We start from the raw sequence: 17169 nt of genomic DNA, 5'->3' as shown, positions 1-17169 counted from the left end.
TTATGAGGGATTCTGTCATATTCAGTAAAGTATAGTAGGTCGTTCCTTTCATCATACAAGAGAGAGTTGCCATTGTATTTAAGACATAGATACCTGACCTAACCCTACAGAAAAGAACAGGAAAGGAATACCTCAGTGCTAAAGACAAAGGCTGCACAGGGGATTCTTCTAATATAAGCAAGGAACTGGAGGCTCTGCCCTTGTTGCAGGTGAGCATTTACCTGTGGAAGAAGAGCAGGATGGACAGCATGGTCTGGTCGATGTTGCTGTTGCAGATGCCCTCGTTCAGGAGGAAGCAGGGGTCCCTCACCACCGACTCCAGGGAGTCCTGGCGCATGATGTTGTTGAGCTTGTCCGTGTTGAGGTTCTGGAACATGAGCTGGTCACGGAGCTGGCGGAAGTGCGTGACGGTGGGGCTGCCCATGGCCGTGAGGCCCGGCCGACCGGCTACGGCGTCGCAACCGTTAGCCAGGTCCAAGCAGCAGCTGCAGCAGTCCAGGCCGATGGGCGAGCGGCACTCCTCGTCCGACATGGGGGGTCCGCTCCGAGCCCGCGGTCTGGAGAAACAGGTGGCGTGGGGCGGTGGGCTTTATGGAACGGCGAGATTCTGGCTCCTCTAAGCCTCTGAGTCCTCTAAGTACGTTCCAGCGCTCGCTCCTGGCCCGTCCTCTTGCGCTTGCCTGTGTGTGAATGTGCGAGTGTGTGAGTGTGTGAGAGCACGCGCGTGTCTGCGTGTGGCCTCTGTCCAGGTGGTTCTCCGTGCTTGGGAGGAAACACCAGCGTCCTGCACACTCAGTGAAGCTCACCTTCAGGCCATCCACTCTCTCTCTCTCTCTCTCTCTCCCTTTCTCTCTCTCTCTCTGACTCCCTCTCTCTCCCTCTCTTTCTCTCTCCCTCTCCCTCACTGTCCCTTTCTCTCTCTCTCTCTTTCTCTCTCTCTCTCGTGAGATTGTGTGAGCGTCTTTGTCTCTGCCACCCTGTCTAGTGTGCGGGAGCAGCAGCAGCGTGCGGACTCCTGTACAGCGGGAAGCCGTTTGACGGGGAAGTCGGAAGCAGCTTATCAATTTTTTTTAGCCCAGCCCTTTTTTTCCACAGTCCGTGTGTGTATGCAGAGAGAGAGAGAGAGAGGGAGGGAGAGAGAGGGAGGGAGGGAGAGAGAGAGGGAGGGAGGGAGAGAGAGAGGAGGTGGGGAAACCCCTGTGATTGGTAAGCGGTTCAGCCCAGTGGACAGGGCGGTCCCTCCTTTTCTGTCCTCTATCCCTGTTCTCCGTGGCTCTACCTCACGCCGAGGGGAGGGACGAGAGATACAAAGAGAGAGGGAGAAACAACTCGGAGCATGCAGCCGACATGTGCCGCGCAGTGTGGCTGCCACTCCTGTCAGGGCCAGCCAATGGGAACAACAGTGAGAGAATCAAACTCACACGCCCACAAACACACATGCAAACGCACGCTCACGGCCAGCATCTCTCTCCCAGCAAATCCGCTGCGTGCTCAGAAAGTGTTTCTCTCCGCGGGCGATTTGCTGCAGCCTTAGCTCTCTTTTATGGACACCACTCCTATTTCTTTCGGTCTTGCTGATGAAATTAAAGTATTACAATAGCAAAATAAATTATGTCGAGGGCATTCCTAAGAAGAACATTTTGTAAATCTACAGTGCCCTCCATAATGTTTGGGACAAAGGCCCATTGTGTCTTGCTTTACCACAATTTTAGATTTGGAATCACACAATTATGTGGTGCACATTCTCAGATTTTATTAAAGATATTTGTGTACACTTTGTATTCACCATGTGGAAATGACAGCGGTGTTTATACATAGTACATGGTGAAATCAAAATGTATAAAAATGACCTTTTTTAAAATCTGAAAATGCACACTTTAACCACTTGCTATTTTGTTTGTAACAAATCTCAAATTGCAGAGTACAGAGGAAAAGGAACAAATGATGGGTCTTTGTCCCAAACATTACGGAGGTCACTGTATGTACACCAGCTCTACAGCCATGCATTGCAGTTGCATGTGTCCTTAAAGGACTGTTGTTTACACAGTCAGATAAAAGTCCATTACTTATCCCTCAGCTAAAGATAGCTTGAGTAAATATTTTAATCTGATCACATCAGGCTGACCTCTATATTGTGCTAACTATGCTTTTATATTGAACTCCCTTGTGGTGATTATGTAAGAACATGGTCCAAGGAGCTTTGCTTTCCCCCCCCCCCCATTTTAGATGCTGGAAAAATACTGAAGGGTTTTGTGAGGTACGCTACAAGATAAAACCCATTGCTAAAGCAGTGGAAAGATTTAGAAATGTATGGTCACCGACAGCAACATGACCCAGTTGCCACAGCCAAATAACTACTTTCAGTCAAAATAACAGGGGAGGAAAATGCTTGGTGTATCTGCACTGCATTGCACTTCGCTAATTGCCTGTGAGACAATATATTCTTCTCTGATGTGCAATAATGCCTTGATTGCAGGACTGTCAGTGTTTAAAGGAAAGTATGTAACTGAAGACCTGTTCTGTTACCAAAGTCTTGAACACAAACACCTGTCCCCGTGAGATAATTCTGGATGCATTAGCTTTTGTTTCTGTGTAATTGTACAACTAGTAGTTTTCCCTGTGGAAAAAAACAGCTCAAGTTAGGTTTTGAAATAGCTTCAGACCGGCTCTGTACACATCATGGTTGAAATGGTAGCTGGTCATTTCAAGATGGTCATAGCTGGATTTTACACCAGAGTTTATAATGATTCACAAAGAGTAGGACAGAGAACAGTACCCACATTCCAGAGCAAGAGAACACCAAACACCAGATATCTTTTCAAAGGTGCTCAGGTTTGTACTTCCTGTGCTTTCTAGCATTGAAAAATGTATATCATATACATAATCGTGCATATCAATATAAAATTAAATTAACACTGCCGCCTACTGGTTGAAACTGGTAATATTGTCATTTTTGGAGAAAAGGCACACTTGGAAATGTGTTCAATTTTCTGGTGTGCACCGGTTTGTTTTTCTCCATCAAGAACAGCGAGTTCTTGTTTGATGGAACACTGCAGCTGTCAAGGTCCAAGACTGAGGACAGCAAGCCCAGCTCCTGTGCCAAGACCCAACTTTGACCACAGGAGGCAAACTGAGATTGTAAACTAATCAAAGTTTGGCATGCTGGAACTTGGATGTGCCTATCGTGTTGGTTAATGTGACACAGACACAACAAGAGCAGAGTCCGAAAAAGCATTTGTGGTGCAGCCAGTTTAAAACGTCATTGGAGAACTTGTTATTCTTTACAGAACCACTACATTTTCCTCAAGTCAAATTGTTAGCGAACATATTACCAAAGATGTCTTAATGGGTCACAGAAATCTTCCCAGGTATATTTAGAGTGAGCTATTTTTCACAAGGTCCAAAACTGGGCAATTAGCTTATGTAAGGGTCTGCGATACATCAGCTAAAACAATAACAATGCAAAAATAAAATCACAGCCTTTCTCAGCATTAGTCTAACTTTCCTTCCAAAGTCACCACAAAATGAGTGGTAGAGAGCAAGAGGTATAATTAGGGGTTGTTCTGCCTCAAGGAAACATTTTATATGAGTGTTCAGTTACAGTACTGTATACTGTACTTTTGACAAGATTCCCAATGTATTTGCTTAGATCATTCCTTTCCCTCGGGGTAAAAATTAAATATGTTGCAGCGCTCAAAATTGAGTCAAATCTTGTGTAGTGTAAGCATGTATTTTAATGCAACTCAGCAAAAGCATTTGGCAGCAGCACTCCTGGCAAATTTGAACCATGCAGCATGCACCCTGAAGAGTGTGGACAAGCAAACTAATTCTAGGATATCACTTCATATTACTTTGTTCACCATCATTCAGATACAATGTGTTATATATTTTTTTCACATTTGGAAAAACCATTCCCCAATTATTCCGAGGACACACATTTTGCAAATTACATTTTGCAGTGTAGCCACAGTAAGTTCAGTGCAACTGTTGGGCCCCTGAGCAATAATCACCGTCAATAAATACAGTTGGCAGTGTGCCCAATTCGAGCCTTGGCTCTTCTCAGCACAGCTACTGTACTGCGGGAGGTGCAGAAATTCGTTACACTAAAAGTCCAATTTTCTTTTTGAATGCAATGCAATATTAATTAATTAAATACATTTAATTTCATGTGTGTGTTTGATTAATGTAATAGTACTCCAGACTTAATAGAACTCCAGATGAAATGCTTTTTCAATGTACTTCATTCATGAATTTGCATTTTGATATACATTTGGAATAATATTTAGATATGTGTTTGATAAAAGCATTGGAAATACATACATTTCACATACATTGAAAATACATTTCCAAATATATGAAGCAGAAATGCATATTACAATGTCTTTGAATTTTGTTTTCCTTTGGACAAGGACAGTAAAACAGCTGCAGCAGTAGATAGCTGGATCAGTAGCTAGCGAGCTTGACTATTGCCACCTAGCTTTTGCTCAAGATAAACTTTTAGTGAGCCCTCCAGCCATGATGCATTGACACATTCTGAGAAGGCAGAAGAGGCTGTTTCCATGGCAGCTGATCAACTGACACATGCATGGCAACAGGGGGATACAGGAGGTTGCTACTCGCTACAAGTCTCTAGTAACCAAGGCAAAAATCTATTTGAATATTTGAAATGACAAGAACAAGGTTTGAAATGAGAAGGCCACCCCTAGTCTTCCCCTCTTCACCAGAGTGTTTTCTGTGGGAGCTGTCGATGCTTACTGCAGGGTACTATGGTTAAGAGTGTGTACTTCCCAAGGAATACAGGTATAGAATACTCATAAAAAATGAGGGCACAGTTTGTATCCTGGATATTCCCTTACTGGATATTCCCTAACAGTGATGGCTGCAGTGTTGGACTTTTGTCCACTTGTGGCCAGGTAACAACACTGGACATAGTGCCATCAGTCATCTTCAAAGGAATGGCACACACATGAAAAGAAATACAAAAAATCATTTGTTCTCTGTGTCCAGATCAATGTGCCCATTGAAGAACTCTTCCACTTGCAAGATCATTATGCAAACCAGTTTCACTGAATATTCATAAAGAAAATTGTACAATAACTGCAATGATACCTTTAATAAACAATAGGTTTTGAACAAAACAATGGAAGACATTTCATTCCTAGGACGGCATGTAGTTACGTATATGACACATTTGATGATATTGTACATCTTTTCTGCCATGTTATTCCCATTCTAAACAAACTAATATTTTATACTGTTCACATCAGGATATAAGCTGCCAAGCCATAGATTGACCATCAATGGAGGACACAAGTGCTAAAATGATACCACTTTCACTGCATGCTCGAGGGATTGGGACACATAGGATAATGGCTTATGCAAGCGGTGCCTTTGAAGGTTACATAATGTGTACTCAGCTGTAGAATACATCTACCAGTCTTGGGACTACAGTGAGAAGTATTCAGGATCACCCATCACTGTCTTGGCCCCAAAGGGTGGTGAGACTCTAAGAAATAAGAACCCTTTCTGACCCAATTTGACTGGTTTAAGGGCCAGGATTGTTTTTTGACATTTTAAAACAAATTTGGCACAATCAGTTTGAATTCGTCGAGGGTGAGTGGTCTTGGGAGCGGATTCTGAGTTTCGATTCCTGGTGATCAGGAGGTGGTTCCGTTTCTGGCATTTTCTCTGATCTGGTTGGTAGCCCATTCATGCTGTCATCTGATTGGTTGTCACAGTCACAAAGTGTGAGAAGGCATCCGAGCTCTAGATGTCATAACCTGTGAGGAAATCACATAACGTATGCCCATCGTTAATAAATACAGGCTGTCACACAGCTTTAATATGGAACCATATATAAATCATGATGTCACAGCAATCTAAAATATGTCATGTATACCATAAATATAAATAAATATTCATTTCAATATTTTTTTGGAATCCCCAGTGTCAATTTAAGAACCGCTGTCAAATAACATAAAGTGGGCAGTGGTCCTCATCTGTCTGTAAAAAGCCAGGCCACCATTGGACCTTTTTCTGCTGATGAATGTTCGTGTACCCTGGAGGTAGCCTGGTTCCCGGCCTGCTTCACTGGTGCTATAAATCACCATGTTTTCTTTGAGGCTGATAAATGAAGTTAAGATTATGAGCTATAAACAAGATAAGGACTTAATTTACTAAGCAGGTCAGCTGAAACATCATTTCTGCTATGCAACAAGAAGGTACAGGATGGTGCAGTCTAAGAAACAAGCAACTGAAGTATACATTTGAAAAAATTCTGAATATAATTACATTTAAACTACTGTCTTTAATTTGGAAATGGTATATTACTTTTTTCACAATTACCATTTCAGGTATTGCACAATTACCATTTCAGGCAATAGATTCATATTGCTGCTTGCTGCAAAAATGCTAAGTGATAACTGCAGTTTGAAGGGAGCTACTGTATACATTCAATAATTACTTTCCACTCCAGTTGTCAATGGGCTAGCAAACCACCTAGCTTGTGAACAATCCTGCTAATGGGAAAAAATATGGTGGTGCATACGGTGGCGACATGGCTCAGGCAGTAAGAGCAGTCGTCTGGCAGTCGGAGGGTTGCCGGTTTGATCCCCCGCCGAGGCTGTGTCGAAGTGTCCCTGAGCAAGACACCTAACCCCCAAATGCTCCTGACGAGCTGGTCAGGGCCTTGCATGGCAGCCAATCGCTGTCGGTGTGTTGGTGTGTGAGTGTGTGTATGAATGGGTGAATGGAGAAGCATCAATTGTACAGCGCTTTGGATAAAGGCGCTATATAAATGCCTGCCATTTACCATTTACCAAATATTGCACATGCTTTTTGAGTCATTCCCCTACTGGGAGCACATTGGGGAAAACCATCAACAGCATGTACCCTTTTTACACGCGTCCATGATGTTCTGGCTTCATGCATTGTCTTGGGATGGGCTGATCACACTGTGTTCTTATGCTCGGCCGAGTGTTAATATGCTGAAGAGGAGGTAAGAGGCAGTGCTGCTGGGGCATAGACATAGCCTGGGGCCACTGCTAGATACCAGAGGACGTGCATTCTAGTGCAGTGGTGCTGAATGTGAATTGTGTGAGAAGAGAGCTCTCTCTTCTTCTGTATTTCAATTCCACATCCCCCTCCCACCACTTCCTTTACAGGTGACCTTCAGCAGCTGCGTGAATCGTGTGACGATTATATGGATATTAGCACATCGCTCCCTGCCACAGAACCACAGTACGGAGTTACATTTCATCAAATTGAATATTGCTTATATGACTTTGGCACCATGTGTAAACAATCATGCCCCCCAAACGCATCCCAACCTACCCTGGTGAGCCAGTGAATGCCTAAACTAAATATAGAAACTAAAAGGCTACTGTGCTCTAATGATCACAGTGAGTAACACCACTTCATTTCCCACTAGAGGGGGCGTATGTTCCAGCACTGTTCTGAAGAAAACCAAATGTAAAACATCACCTGGAATTGTGTTTCTATGCAAACATCACACATTTGCCTATACATATGTGATCGTTGAAAGGAATGCAAGAGAGAAGAGAGCTCAGTTTAAACTCCTAGACAAAAATGAAGGGAAAGAGAGAGAGAGATGAAGGGAGAGAGAGAGAGAGAGAGAGAGAGAGAGAGAGAGAGAGAGAGAGAGAGAGAGAGAGAGAGAGAGAGAGAGAGAGAGAGAGAGAGAGAGAGAGAGAGACTTTTCATCTGACTATTTGAACAGCACACGTGATATTTTAAAAGATCAACTGAAATTAATTAAGGTTTAAACTAGTGATTGCGTAATCATGGTTAGTTTTGAAACAGTATCCTCAGTCATTGCTTGACAAGGCTTGGGGAACTTGAGCAATCCCTGTGGACATTGAGGTGCATTTGATTAGGTAGAGCGACTGTATATTTCTCAACGATGGGTCATATTGCAATCAGTTTGCCTCAGGGGAAAAATAATTGATTTAATACATTTCCTCTGATCACCCCCGTTACCCATAAGCCTTGGACTAAAAATCTCTGCAACACTGCAGATCATATTAATTTTGTTTGGATTCTTGGATTAACAGGCTAGAGAGGTCAGTGTTCATAAACCATAAAATGTATTTTTAAAGCAACTGTTTAAATAGCTTTACACGGTACTCACATAGGCTTCGTTTTCAATACACTTAATGTTTCATATTTGCGGTAGCGAATTTGGAGAAAGAAGATAACCAACAATGTTCTCTTGCCACTGGATATTCGGCAACATATCAAACCTCGTTTTAAATACGTGAATGGATTCCGCATTCTCTGTCCAGCGGTTCTCTCCGTGTGTCTAAAATAGTATAATTTCGCCAGGGTAAATTCATAGTTTTGAATGGACTTAAAAGGGGAAATTTGCTTTTTGCCACCAGAGACTTCACCTTGCTTAATACCTCCGGTAACCGTTCGATTGAATGTCAATCCCTGGTTCTCTGCTTGTATCCGCTGCTGTTGACGTATTTCTAATTAGGGGAAAATAAAAATGTGGTGGATAAAAAGTTCCAAATTTAGTAGACACTCTGGGATGTACAGAACCAGAACTCAGGAGGGGTGCTCAATTTCTGAAACATGAGAGGCTTTCTTTAAAAGCACTAAGATTCTCATGTTCATCTTAAATGGTGGCTCACTTTACCATTCAGATTTCTGGAGAGTAGATTAATATGAAACAATACAGAAACATTTCGATCAGCTCTTAAATATTCACCTGTGAGAGGTATTTTCACGGTCAGCTATTAGCTGATTCAGCTATTATCTTTCTCCGTTGACGTCCATTACAATCATGCGTGTATCTTGCTAAATCCTCCACCATCTTTGATTAAAATAGTGAGTTATGATTGGTTGTGGCAGAATAATGCACTATGCGCATGTGCATTAACTTTGTTTTCAGTGGATGAAACTGTGGCGGGATTTTGTTTCTAGTTTTCTTTTCAGCGAACGTGTTGCTGATAATTGTGCTATCGACAGTTCATGATGGATTTCCCAAATATAGAAAAATGTGAGGCTCCTGTTGAGGAGATTACTGAGAAGATGCAGAAGTAAGTTGAATTTCTCGTGTTTATCAAGCTAACGTATAAACTCGCTTGTCATCTGCTTGTCACTAGCTAACTAGGAAGGCAGTTGTTCTTCTGGCTAGTTGTATAGTATGTAGATAATTTAGTAACGTTAACGTTGTTGCTTAGCGAACTAACATAGTTGACAAGATAATGTTAGCTATACGATTCGTTTCATTGTGTGCCAGAAGTTGGCTCAACTGACGATATTTGGATTACAGGCGAGCGAAATTAGAAGTAAATTTGCTAACGTTAGGCCCTATCAATTCAAGTTCAGACATGTTAGGCTCAGTATTATAATGGAAAAGCCTAGAGATCGTTCTGGGCTCTTTTTTATGTTTCCGAATTGACCCGATTCATCTCAACAAACGAGCCTTCCTTTGGCTCCCCTGGTACCATCTGTAGCAAGTTAAAAGCGACAAGAGACACATTGCATTTCGGGAGTAAGTGTATTTACTGTGCATTCAAATTAGTTTAACCCGGTGAAATTGTAAAACCAAGGCCCTAGTATAATAAGCTATATTGGGGACGCAAGAACAGTCTTCCACGGCTGTCGTCCGTGCTCATATCACGAAATGTAGCTAGAATGTAAGATGTAAGGTGTAATGTAAATAAGGCCAGAAGTTGGCATGAAAGCTAGAAATGTATCCAATGTATCCAGCTCTGGTCGTCCACCTCTGGTCTAATTGATTGTCATTTAAATCAAAATGGAGTTAAAATAAATGTCAAGTAGTTAATACATTTAATACATTGTTATCAAGTAATACATCTATAAATAGTAGAAGTCGCATACATTTTGGCGTACGTATGTTTTGGCTTTGATTTCCTAACAAAGGTTGACATCTGTGTTTTGAATATTGGTGAGAGTACATTAAAGTAAAACTAAGAATGACACATAAAACAGAAGCAACATTATATTAGACATTGATTATAGTCAAAGGCTAAATCATACAGATCTTGAAATATTCTTTTACTTTTACACTTTATTGTACACTATAAAATAAACACAATTGGTTCTTCTGAAGTATGATTGTGTTAGCAACGAAGTGCTGACTTGAACCAGCCCTAATTATTATTATTTTAAATGTAATGTGGAAGTCTGGATCAAGAAGTCTATTTCAAGTAGGACTATGGGGGGTGGGGGTGCTACCCATATGCAACACTACATTTGTTGAAATATCATAGTGTGCGTGAACACTGGACGCTATGCTGGCACGAGTATCACATAAATCACGACCCAAGCAAACAGGAGGGCAGTGTTGAAACCAAAGCTACGAAACGGTTGAACAATGTAAACGGTTAGCTGCCGTCATCAACGCTCACTGTGTTTAAAGTGGCGGCATTCTATGATGACGTAGTATGTCTGAAAATCCATCTTATTTTTTACTTGCATATAATTGTATAGCTAAGGCCGCTTTATGCACTCCAAATGACGGTATACATGTATAGTGTGTAGTGTTTGATTTTGGACACAACCAAAGTCTCAGGGTCTGTGGTGGTGTTGAAATAGTAAAATTTCTCAGCCGAGTAAATCAACCACTGATATCTGCCTCCACCTATCTGATTACAGCAAGCTGATGCCATAAATGTTAAATGTGCTTTCCAGATGCTCCGCTAGATTGGCCAGCTGGATATGGAGACTACATTGATGCTGGCTGGTCTTTTATGAAAGCTGTGACATGAGATAGTAGAAGTGCTAATATCTTTCTCTTTCCCTTTGGCTTTTCAGGTCATTTTCCATTGATGAGGAGGACATGGAGACCTATCGCATGTATGTATTTGTCTCAGTGATTGCTTCTAATAGTTTAATTGAACTTTAGAAACAACTGCTACCATTTCCAATTATAATAAAGTTGCAGTTATGATGCAGGGCTCGAGACAAAGTTTTTAGTTTGGTGCCTTTAGTGTCGTTTTTTATTTATTTATTTATTTTTATTTATTTTTTGCTATTATTGGCCCCAGCACAAAACTTGGCTCCACAGGGTATCATCTCTGTGACGACAAAGGTCAGACTCACTCACGCACACATACTAGTGATTTAAATGAATTGTTTATCTGGTCAGGTAGATTCCAAAATATTTTGTGGCACTCAGCAGAATTTTGAAACGGCTGAACTTCTTGACCACATTAGCATGCTTTTATGCATTTAGTTGCTGATGATTGGCTGATTAAATATTTGCCTTAACAAGCTGGTGTACAGGTCTACCTAATTCATTGCTATAAATTTATATGCTATGATTTAGGTGTCTAATGCTTGTCATGTGTGACCCAAGATGTTTTAGGCATTTAAAAACTTTCCTGTGAAATTGCAGTTCTGACACCAGTGTAACAAATTTAAGGTGGACCGGGAATCATGAATATGAAACCAATAATTTGGAAAGTACCAAACTATTAGTCCATTCTTTTAAGGGTTTCTGGGGTTTAACATTTTACTTAGCTGTACAATAGGTAATTTCACAACAAGCAAATGAGCTCGCTATTAGTCATAACCAATGAGCTTGAATTATTGTATAGCTGTACAATGTTTTGGTACAGAGTGACGGCCTGTTAACTGTATATTTTGAAACCAGAATTTAAGGACTATATACCCACATAGAAGGTGAGTCACCATGTCAGTGAGTTTTTTTCAACGATGGGAAGGGATTTACAGTGGTTTTGTAACAATGTTTTAACTGACAACATTGATAATGACAGGAAATATGCTGAATAACTGCATTTTTATTTCAAATACAAAAAGGTGTTTTAGTCAACAGTCTCTATTGAAGTAAAAGTAGTAAATTGATAAACAGGATGCATCACATGAGATCACATTCGGTACATAGCAACTGGAATAGGCTACAGTGCAATAGATTGATTAGATACACTGTAATGGATTGTCATTGAACACATTTTAAATTTATTATCATTAATAGACCATTGTTTAATAGTTTTTTTTTTTTTTTTTTGGTCTGTTTATTTACACGGACAGTTGTGCCGCCTGACATTTTGGGGGTTTGAGAATATATAAAAGAATATATATTATTTGAATGTACTGAAAATATATTCAAACTAAATAGGCTTGTAGAATAAAGTGATGCATGTCATGAATTGAATAAATTATTTTAAAAGGAAATAATGAACTCGGACACAAAAATATGCATGTCATGTCACTGACCCACGTACAAAATTCCCAACAATAAAGGTCCTGCAACTTATGTTCGAAGGTGACATTATGTTCAGTTGCAAATGTTTCACATGTTTAAAAATCCCAAGCACCCTCTATGCATTCACATTTCAGAGTTACTGTAATTGTGACTGAACTATTTATTTTTTGTACAGGTACATTAACGATGGCAAGGATGCAGCCAGGGAAGGAAATTTGTCACAAGCCCTAGAGATGTTCAAGTCAGCCTACAAGATACATTCCTCTGAGAAACTTAAAAGCAGAATGAAGAAGATTGAGGAGACTTTGCAGGAAATTGCAAGTCAAGGATTTGATGAGGACGATGACTTTGTTAATGTGAACGACTCTGGCTTTATGCTCTTTAAAGAACTGTATAACAAACTGTATGATTATCAGAAAGAAGGTGTTGCCTTTCTCTATGGTTTGCATAGAGATGGTAAAAAGGGGGGCATTTTGGCTGATGACATGGGATTGGGGAAGACCATTCAAATCATTGCATTCCTTTCTGGAATGTATGATCATGAATTGGTTAATTATACTCTTCTTGTTATGCCAACCTCACTACTCGCCAACTGGACAAAGGAGTTTGCCAAGTGGGCACCAGGCATGCGCGTCAAAGAGTTTCATGGAAGCAAAGCGGAACGTAACCGAAATTTGGTGAGAATCCAAAGAAAAGGTGGCGTCGTCATTACCACATACAACATGTTGCTTACCAACTGGGAGCTCCTGTCCTCCTGTAATGGCCGTGAGTTTCGGTGGGATTATGTCATCTTGGATGAAGCGCACAAGATTAAATCATCCTCGACCAAAACTGCCAAAAGTGCTCATGCCATACCAGCTAAACATCGCATCCTTCTCACTGGTACACCTGTGCAAAACAACCTAAGCGAACTGTGGGCACTGTTCAACTTTGCATTTCAAGGTGCTCTTCTTGGTACAGCGAGAACATTCAAGACTGAGTATGAAAACCCAATCACCCGTGCCAGGGAGAGGGATGCAACCCCAGGGGAGAAGGCTCTTGGGCTGAAGATTTCTGAAAATTTGATGGCAATTATAAACCCTTACTTCATGAGGAGAACAAAGCAGGAAGTTCAGATGAAAAAGAAAAATGACACTGATGGCAGGCAAAGCACAATGGATGTTGATAACAAGGAGAACGAAAATCCCAGGGCTGGAGGAGCAGATATGCCAACTCTCACAAGAAAGAATGACCTGATTGTATGGACTTACTTGAGTACAATCCAGGAAGACATCTACAGACAGTTCATTTCATTAGACCACATTAAAGAACTGCTCACGACCTGTCGCTCACCACTGGCAGAATTAACCGTCCTGAAAAAGCTCTGTGACCACCCAAGGCTGTTGTCAGCCAGGGCGGTTGCTCAGTTGGGTCTTGAAGAGGGTATCAACCCCAGGGAGCCTCATGATGAAAATGAGTCTGCTGCCTGCCAAATTGATCACATACCCGATGAGACCCTGGTGTCTGAATCTGGCAAGTTGACTTTTCTTGTAGCGCTCCTGGAAAGGTTGCGGGAGGAAGGCCATCGCACACTTGTGTTCTCTCATTCAAGGAAGATGTTGGACATAATCGAGCGAGTCTTGACCAACAAAGGATTCAAGCTCATGAGAGTTGATGGCACTGTAATTCATCTGCATGAGAGAGAGCGACGTATTGCAGTTTTCCAGAAAAACAAACAGTACACTGTGTTTCTTCTAACTACCCAAGTAGGAGGTGTGGGCATAACACTGACCGCAGCCAACAGAGTGGTCATCTTTGACCCAAGCTGGAATCCAGCAACAGATGCTCAGGCCGTAGACAGGGCATACCGGATTGGTCAAACAGAAAATGTTGTGATTTACCGGCTAATCACCTGTGGGACTGTGGAGGAGAAGATTTACAGACGTCAGGTCTTCAAGGATTCCTTGATCAGACAGACCACAGGAGATAAAAAGAATCCATTCCGGTATTTCAGTCAACAGCAGTTGCGGGAACTCTTCAAACTTGAAGAAACCCGGTCATCCTCGACTCAACAGCAGCTGCAGTCGATGCATTCCAATCAGCGACGTACTGATGCTGAGCTCGACGAACATATCGCTTACCTGCACTCTATGGACATGTTTGGTATTTCGGACCATGACCTTTTGTTCTCCCATGATGCAGCAGCACATGAAGACTACCCGGAGGATCAAGAATCTCAATGCTACATTGAGAACCGTGTGCTGAAAGCACATGAGCTGATGAAAGCAGAGTCAGAAATGCAGAAGCAATTCGTGGAAAACATTGCCTCCCGCACAGAACCTGCATACCTTCGAAATCCAGGTCCGGGAAAGAGGTCTACTGAAAGCAAGCCAGTCAAAGTACAACCAGCCATCAGTCCTGTGAGGATCCATGTCTCCAATGAAGTTTCCCCTGCAGTGGTGGACCTCACTCAATCTTCGCTGGACTCAGACGAGCATGTGCACAATCTAAGTAACAAACTAGGTGAATTTGTTCTTGATTGTAGCACTGAATACAAGAAGTCACCTGAACAAGTCAAAATAGAGGATGAAATGTATTCAAGAAATTCACCTTCTGTAATCCATTCCCTCATAGAAGTGCACTCATATTCAGAGAATGAAGTAGCAGACCCTTCAGTTCATGGAGATGATGAAAGGATGACTTCAATCCATGGGGATAATGACAGTGTTTTGTCAGTGCACGATAGTATAAATGTGGAAGGACTTGCGCATTCTGACCATGGAGAGCAGTCCTGCAGATCTGACAATCTTGAAAAGGCTGAAGTGCTTCCTACAATCCAACATTCTCCATCAGTTAATTTTGATACCAATGTTGTTGAATGTGACCCTGCAGTTCATTGTCAAATTAATTCTAAATGGTCTGTCCTTCAAGAGTCAGACATTGACAATGAAGGTGATCCAGAGCAATCCTGGAAGTCAAATTCTGAGTCCTTCCAAGGTAATTTCAATTTGCAGTTGGAAGATAGTGGTGAGGAAATGTTTCCCGATAAGGAAAATGGTGCCCTTGTGGAGGAGAACCCAGGTCTCCAGTTGCAGATGGAGGCCAGCGTCAATGTGTCTGCAACAGAGAGTAGAAGTGCCAATTGCATTAGTGAAGAAGACCCCACAGAAGACCCTTCCTTATTGTTTTCATTGAAAAAAAAGCCCACACAAGTAATTTATGACAGTGAAGAAGAGGAAGAAAACTCCAATCATGATAATGGGGATTTCCATTTAAAAAGGTCTTTCAATGAACCCTTAAAGGGGGTGGAGTGCTCCACTCCAAAGCCTGTCAAGACGGCAAGTTTCCTGTTGTCTTCCACGCCACACAGAAAGAGCATTGGCCTAAATGTATCTGTGGCATCCAGGAGGTCTTTAGTGGAATCCATGATTGAAGATGTAGAAGACCTCCTTGAGGATATGGATGCCGAAGAAGCCGAGCAGTCTGGTACTGTTCCGGAAAGCACAGGTTCTTACAGTGAGTCTGTCATGGAGGAAGAAGAGCCCAGTGGTGAAACTTTGAACACAGAGAGTGAGGAAACGGGAAGCCAGAGTATGTTTAATCAAACCGGTGAAGCTGAACCAACAGATGGAGGAAGCCTTTTGGAAGAATCAACCGGTGATTGTGAACTAGCCTCAGGTGAATCAATGGAACAGTGCACCCAGGGACAAACACAGAACAACAATGCAGCCTCCAGCATTGTTAGCAAATCCGCACATCTTCCAGAGGATGAGTACGAAAGTCTTTTGAGAACCGGGAAAGAATTCTATTCTGCAGGGAAACTCGAAGAGGCTTTGGATTTATTTCTCAAGGCTATTGATATCAGAAGTGGAGATCCTGAAATTCAGTTAATGACCATACAGCTTTATCGCCGGCTTAGCCAGCTGTAAGATAATGAGCAATTGCCCCATTAGAAAATTATATACTTTAGATGTTTTTTTTCTTTCTTTCTTTTCCTTGAAGTAAATTCAAAGATCAAGTTTGAAATGTATTATTTTTGCTGCCGGCCTTTGATGTATTCATGGAATGTGTATTCAGCGCCATTTTCCTTTCAATCATACAATTAAATGTGTTCAAATTCACATGTTTTTTAAATGGTCAATTTGCAGATTATTAATTTGTATAATTGTCAAATGTGTGCCACAAATTCACAAGACATTTTTTCACTGATGATTCATTGTAACTTTTCTGCAAGTTCTTTCATATGTGGTTTCAGAAAGTGTTTTCTTCATGTTGCATCTCAGCATTTTGAGATGGATGATCTGTCTTATGACCACATGATGGCGCTCAAGTTGTGTTGTAAAAAAATGCTCAAGAAACTTGCATATCCTATGCCCTATATGCTGGTGTCAGTATTTGCACTTGGCAGTATAATATCCTCGATTATGCTTCTTAACCAGTGAAATTTAAAAGTTTAAAATGTGTTGCATTAATGCAAAGGCAAGAATGGTCAATTTAGTTTTTGAACATTTTTCTGTTGTATTTGGAGGTCGCTACATTGCCTGCTATTTCTCTGGATGTCCACAGCAATCTGTGATTTGACAAATTGGATTGTAACAAATAGGTCACCTACTGATTGGATTGGTTACATGAGTGTGAGCATGTGGCAAGGCACTCTTTCGATCTGTTGTAATGTGATTCATAGTGATGTGAGTGTGCAGGAACTTGTTCAGTAACCCATATTTGTGCAGCTGTGTACAGTAGTATTCCCATCTTGAGTCCAATCTCAAAGCCCTTTTATACTGTATATAATAAAATATATTGTGATAAGGCAATTTCATTTCATCTTCTAAATCTCTCTGCAAAATATGATCATGCTTATTTTTGGGGTTTAACATTATGTAGAATGAATCATGTGAGGAGCTGTATGTGGTCCTTACATTTTTTCCCTCTTGTAATATGCTCCTTATTCTCGGTTTCTCCCCTGTTGC

The 17169-nt window shown here is 41.4% G+C and overlaps 2 protein-coding genes and 1 long non-coding RNA gene across 3 annotated transcripts in view; 1 reads left to right on the top strand and 2 right to left on the bottom strand.

Moving 5' to 3' along the window:
- Window positions 1-1025, bottom strand: part of tsc22d3 (TSC22 domain family, member 3) — a 45982-nt gene extending 44957 nt beyond the window's left edge. Inside the window, exon 1 of the mRNA XM_061236103.1 lies at window positions 222-1025. Within this exon, the coding sequence (XP_061092087.1) occupies window positions 222-532 (311 nt within the window). The 5' untranslated portion in view covers window positions 533-1025. The remainder of the gene's footprint in view (window positions 1-221) is intronic.
- Window positions 1026-5098: 4073 nt separating this feature from the next.
- On the bottom strand, window positions 5099-8831 carry LOC133123269 (uncharacterized). The gene is made up of 2 exons (XR_009708217.1): window positions 8732-8831; window positions 5099-5780 (listed from the first exon to the last, which is right to left on the bottom strand). It is a non-coding gene; the product is annotated as an uncharacterized LOC133123269 (long non-coding RNA).
- Window positions 8832-8955: 124 nt separating this feature from the next.
- Window positions 8956-16965, top strand: ercc6l (excision repair cross-complementation group 6-like). The gene is made up of 3 exons (XM_061235428.1): window positions 8956-9062; window positions 10807-10848; window positions 12396-16965. The coding sequence occupies exons 1-3, from the start codon at window positions 8995-8997 to the stop codon at window positions 16126-16128; spliced, it is 3843 nt and encodes a 1280-aa protein (XP_061091412.1). The 5' UTR covers window positions 8956-8994; the 3' UTR covers window positions 16129-16965.
- Window positions 16966-17169: the final 204 nt, after the last annotated feature.

The sequence above is a fragment of the Conger conger genome, chromosome 3 (assembly GCF_963514075.1).
Source record: "Conger conger chromosome 3, fConCon1.1, whole genome shotgun sequence".
Taxonomy (NCBI): Eukaryota; Metazoa; Chordata; class Actinopteri; order Anguilliformes; family Congridae; genus Conger; species Conger conger.
Note: the sequence above shows the minus strand (reverse complement) of the source record. Positions and strands in the feature narration are given on the sequence as shown.

Excerpts from the sequence above, each read along its gene's own strand:
- ercc6l (XM_061235428.1), top strand. The coding sequence starts at position 8,995 with ATGATGGATTTCCCAAATATAGAAAAATGTGAGGCTCCTGTTGAGGAG. Across the intron at positions 9,063-10,806 it reads ATTACTGAGAAGATGCAGAA|GTCATTTTCCATTGATGAGG; the intron begins GTAAGTTGAATT and ends TTGGCTTTTCAG. Across the intron at positions 10,849-12,395 it reads GACATGGAGACCTATCGCAT|GTACATTAACGATGGCAAGG; the intron begins GTATGTATTTGT and ends TTTTTTGTACAG.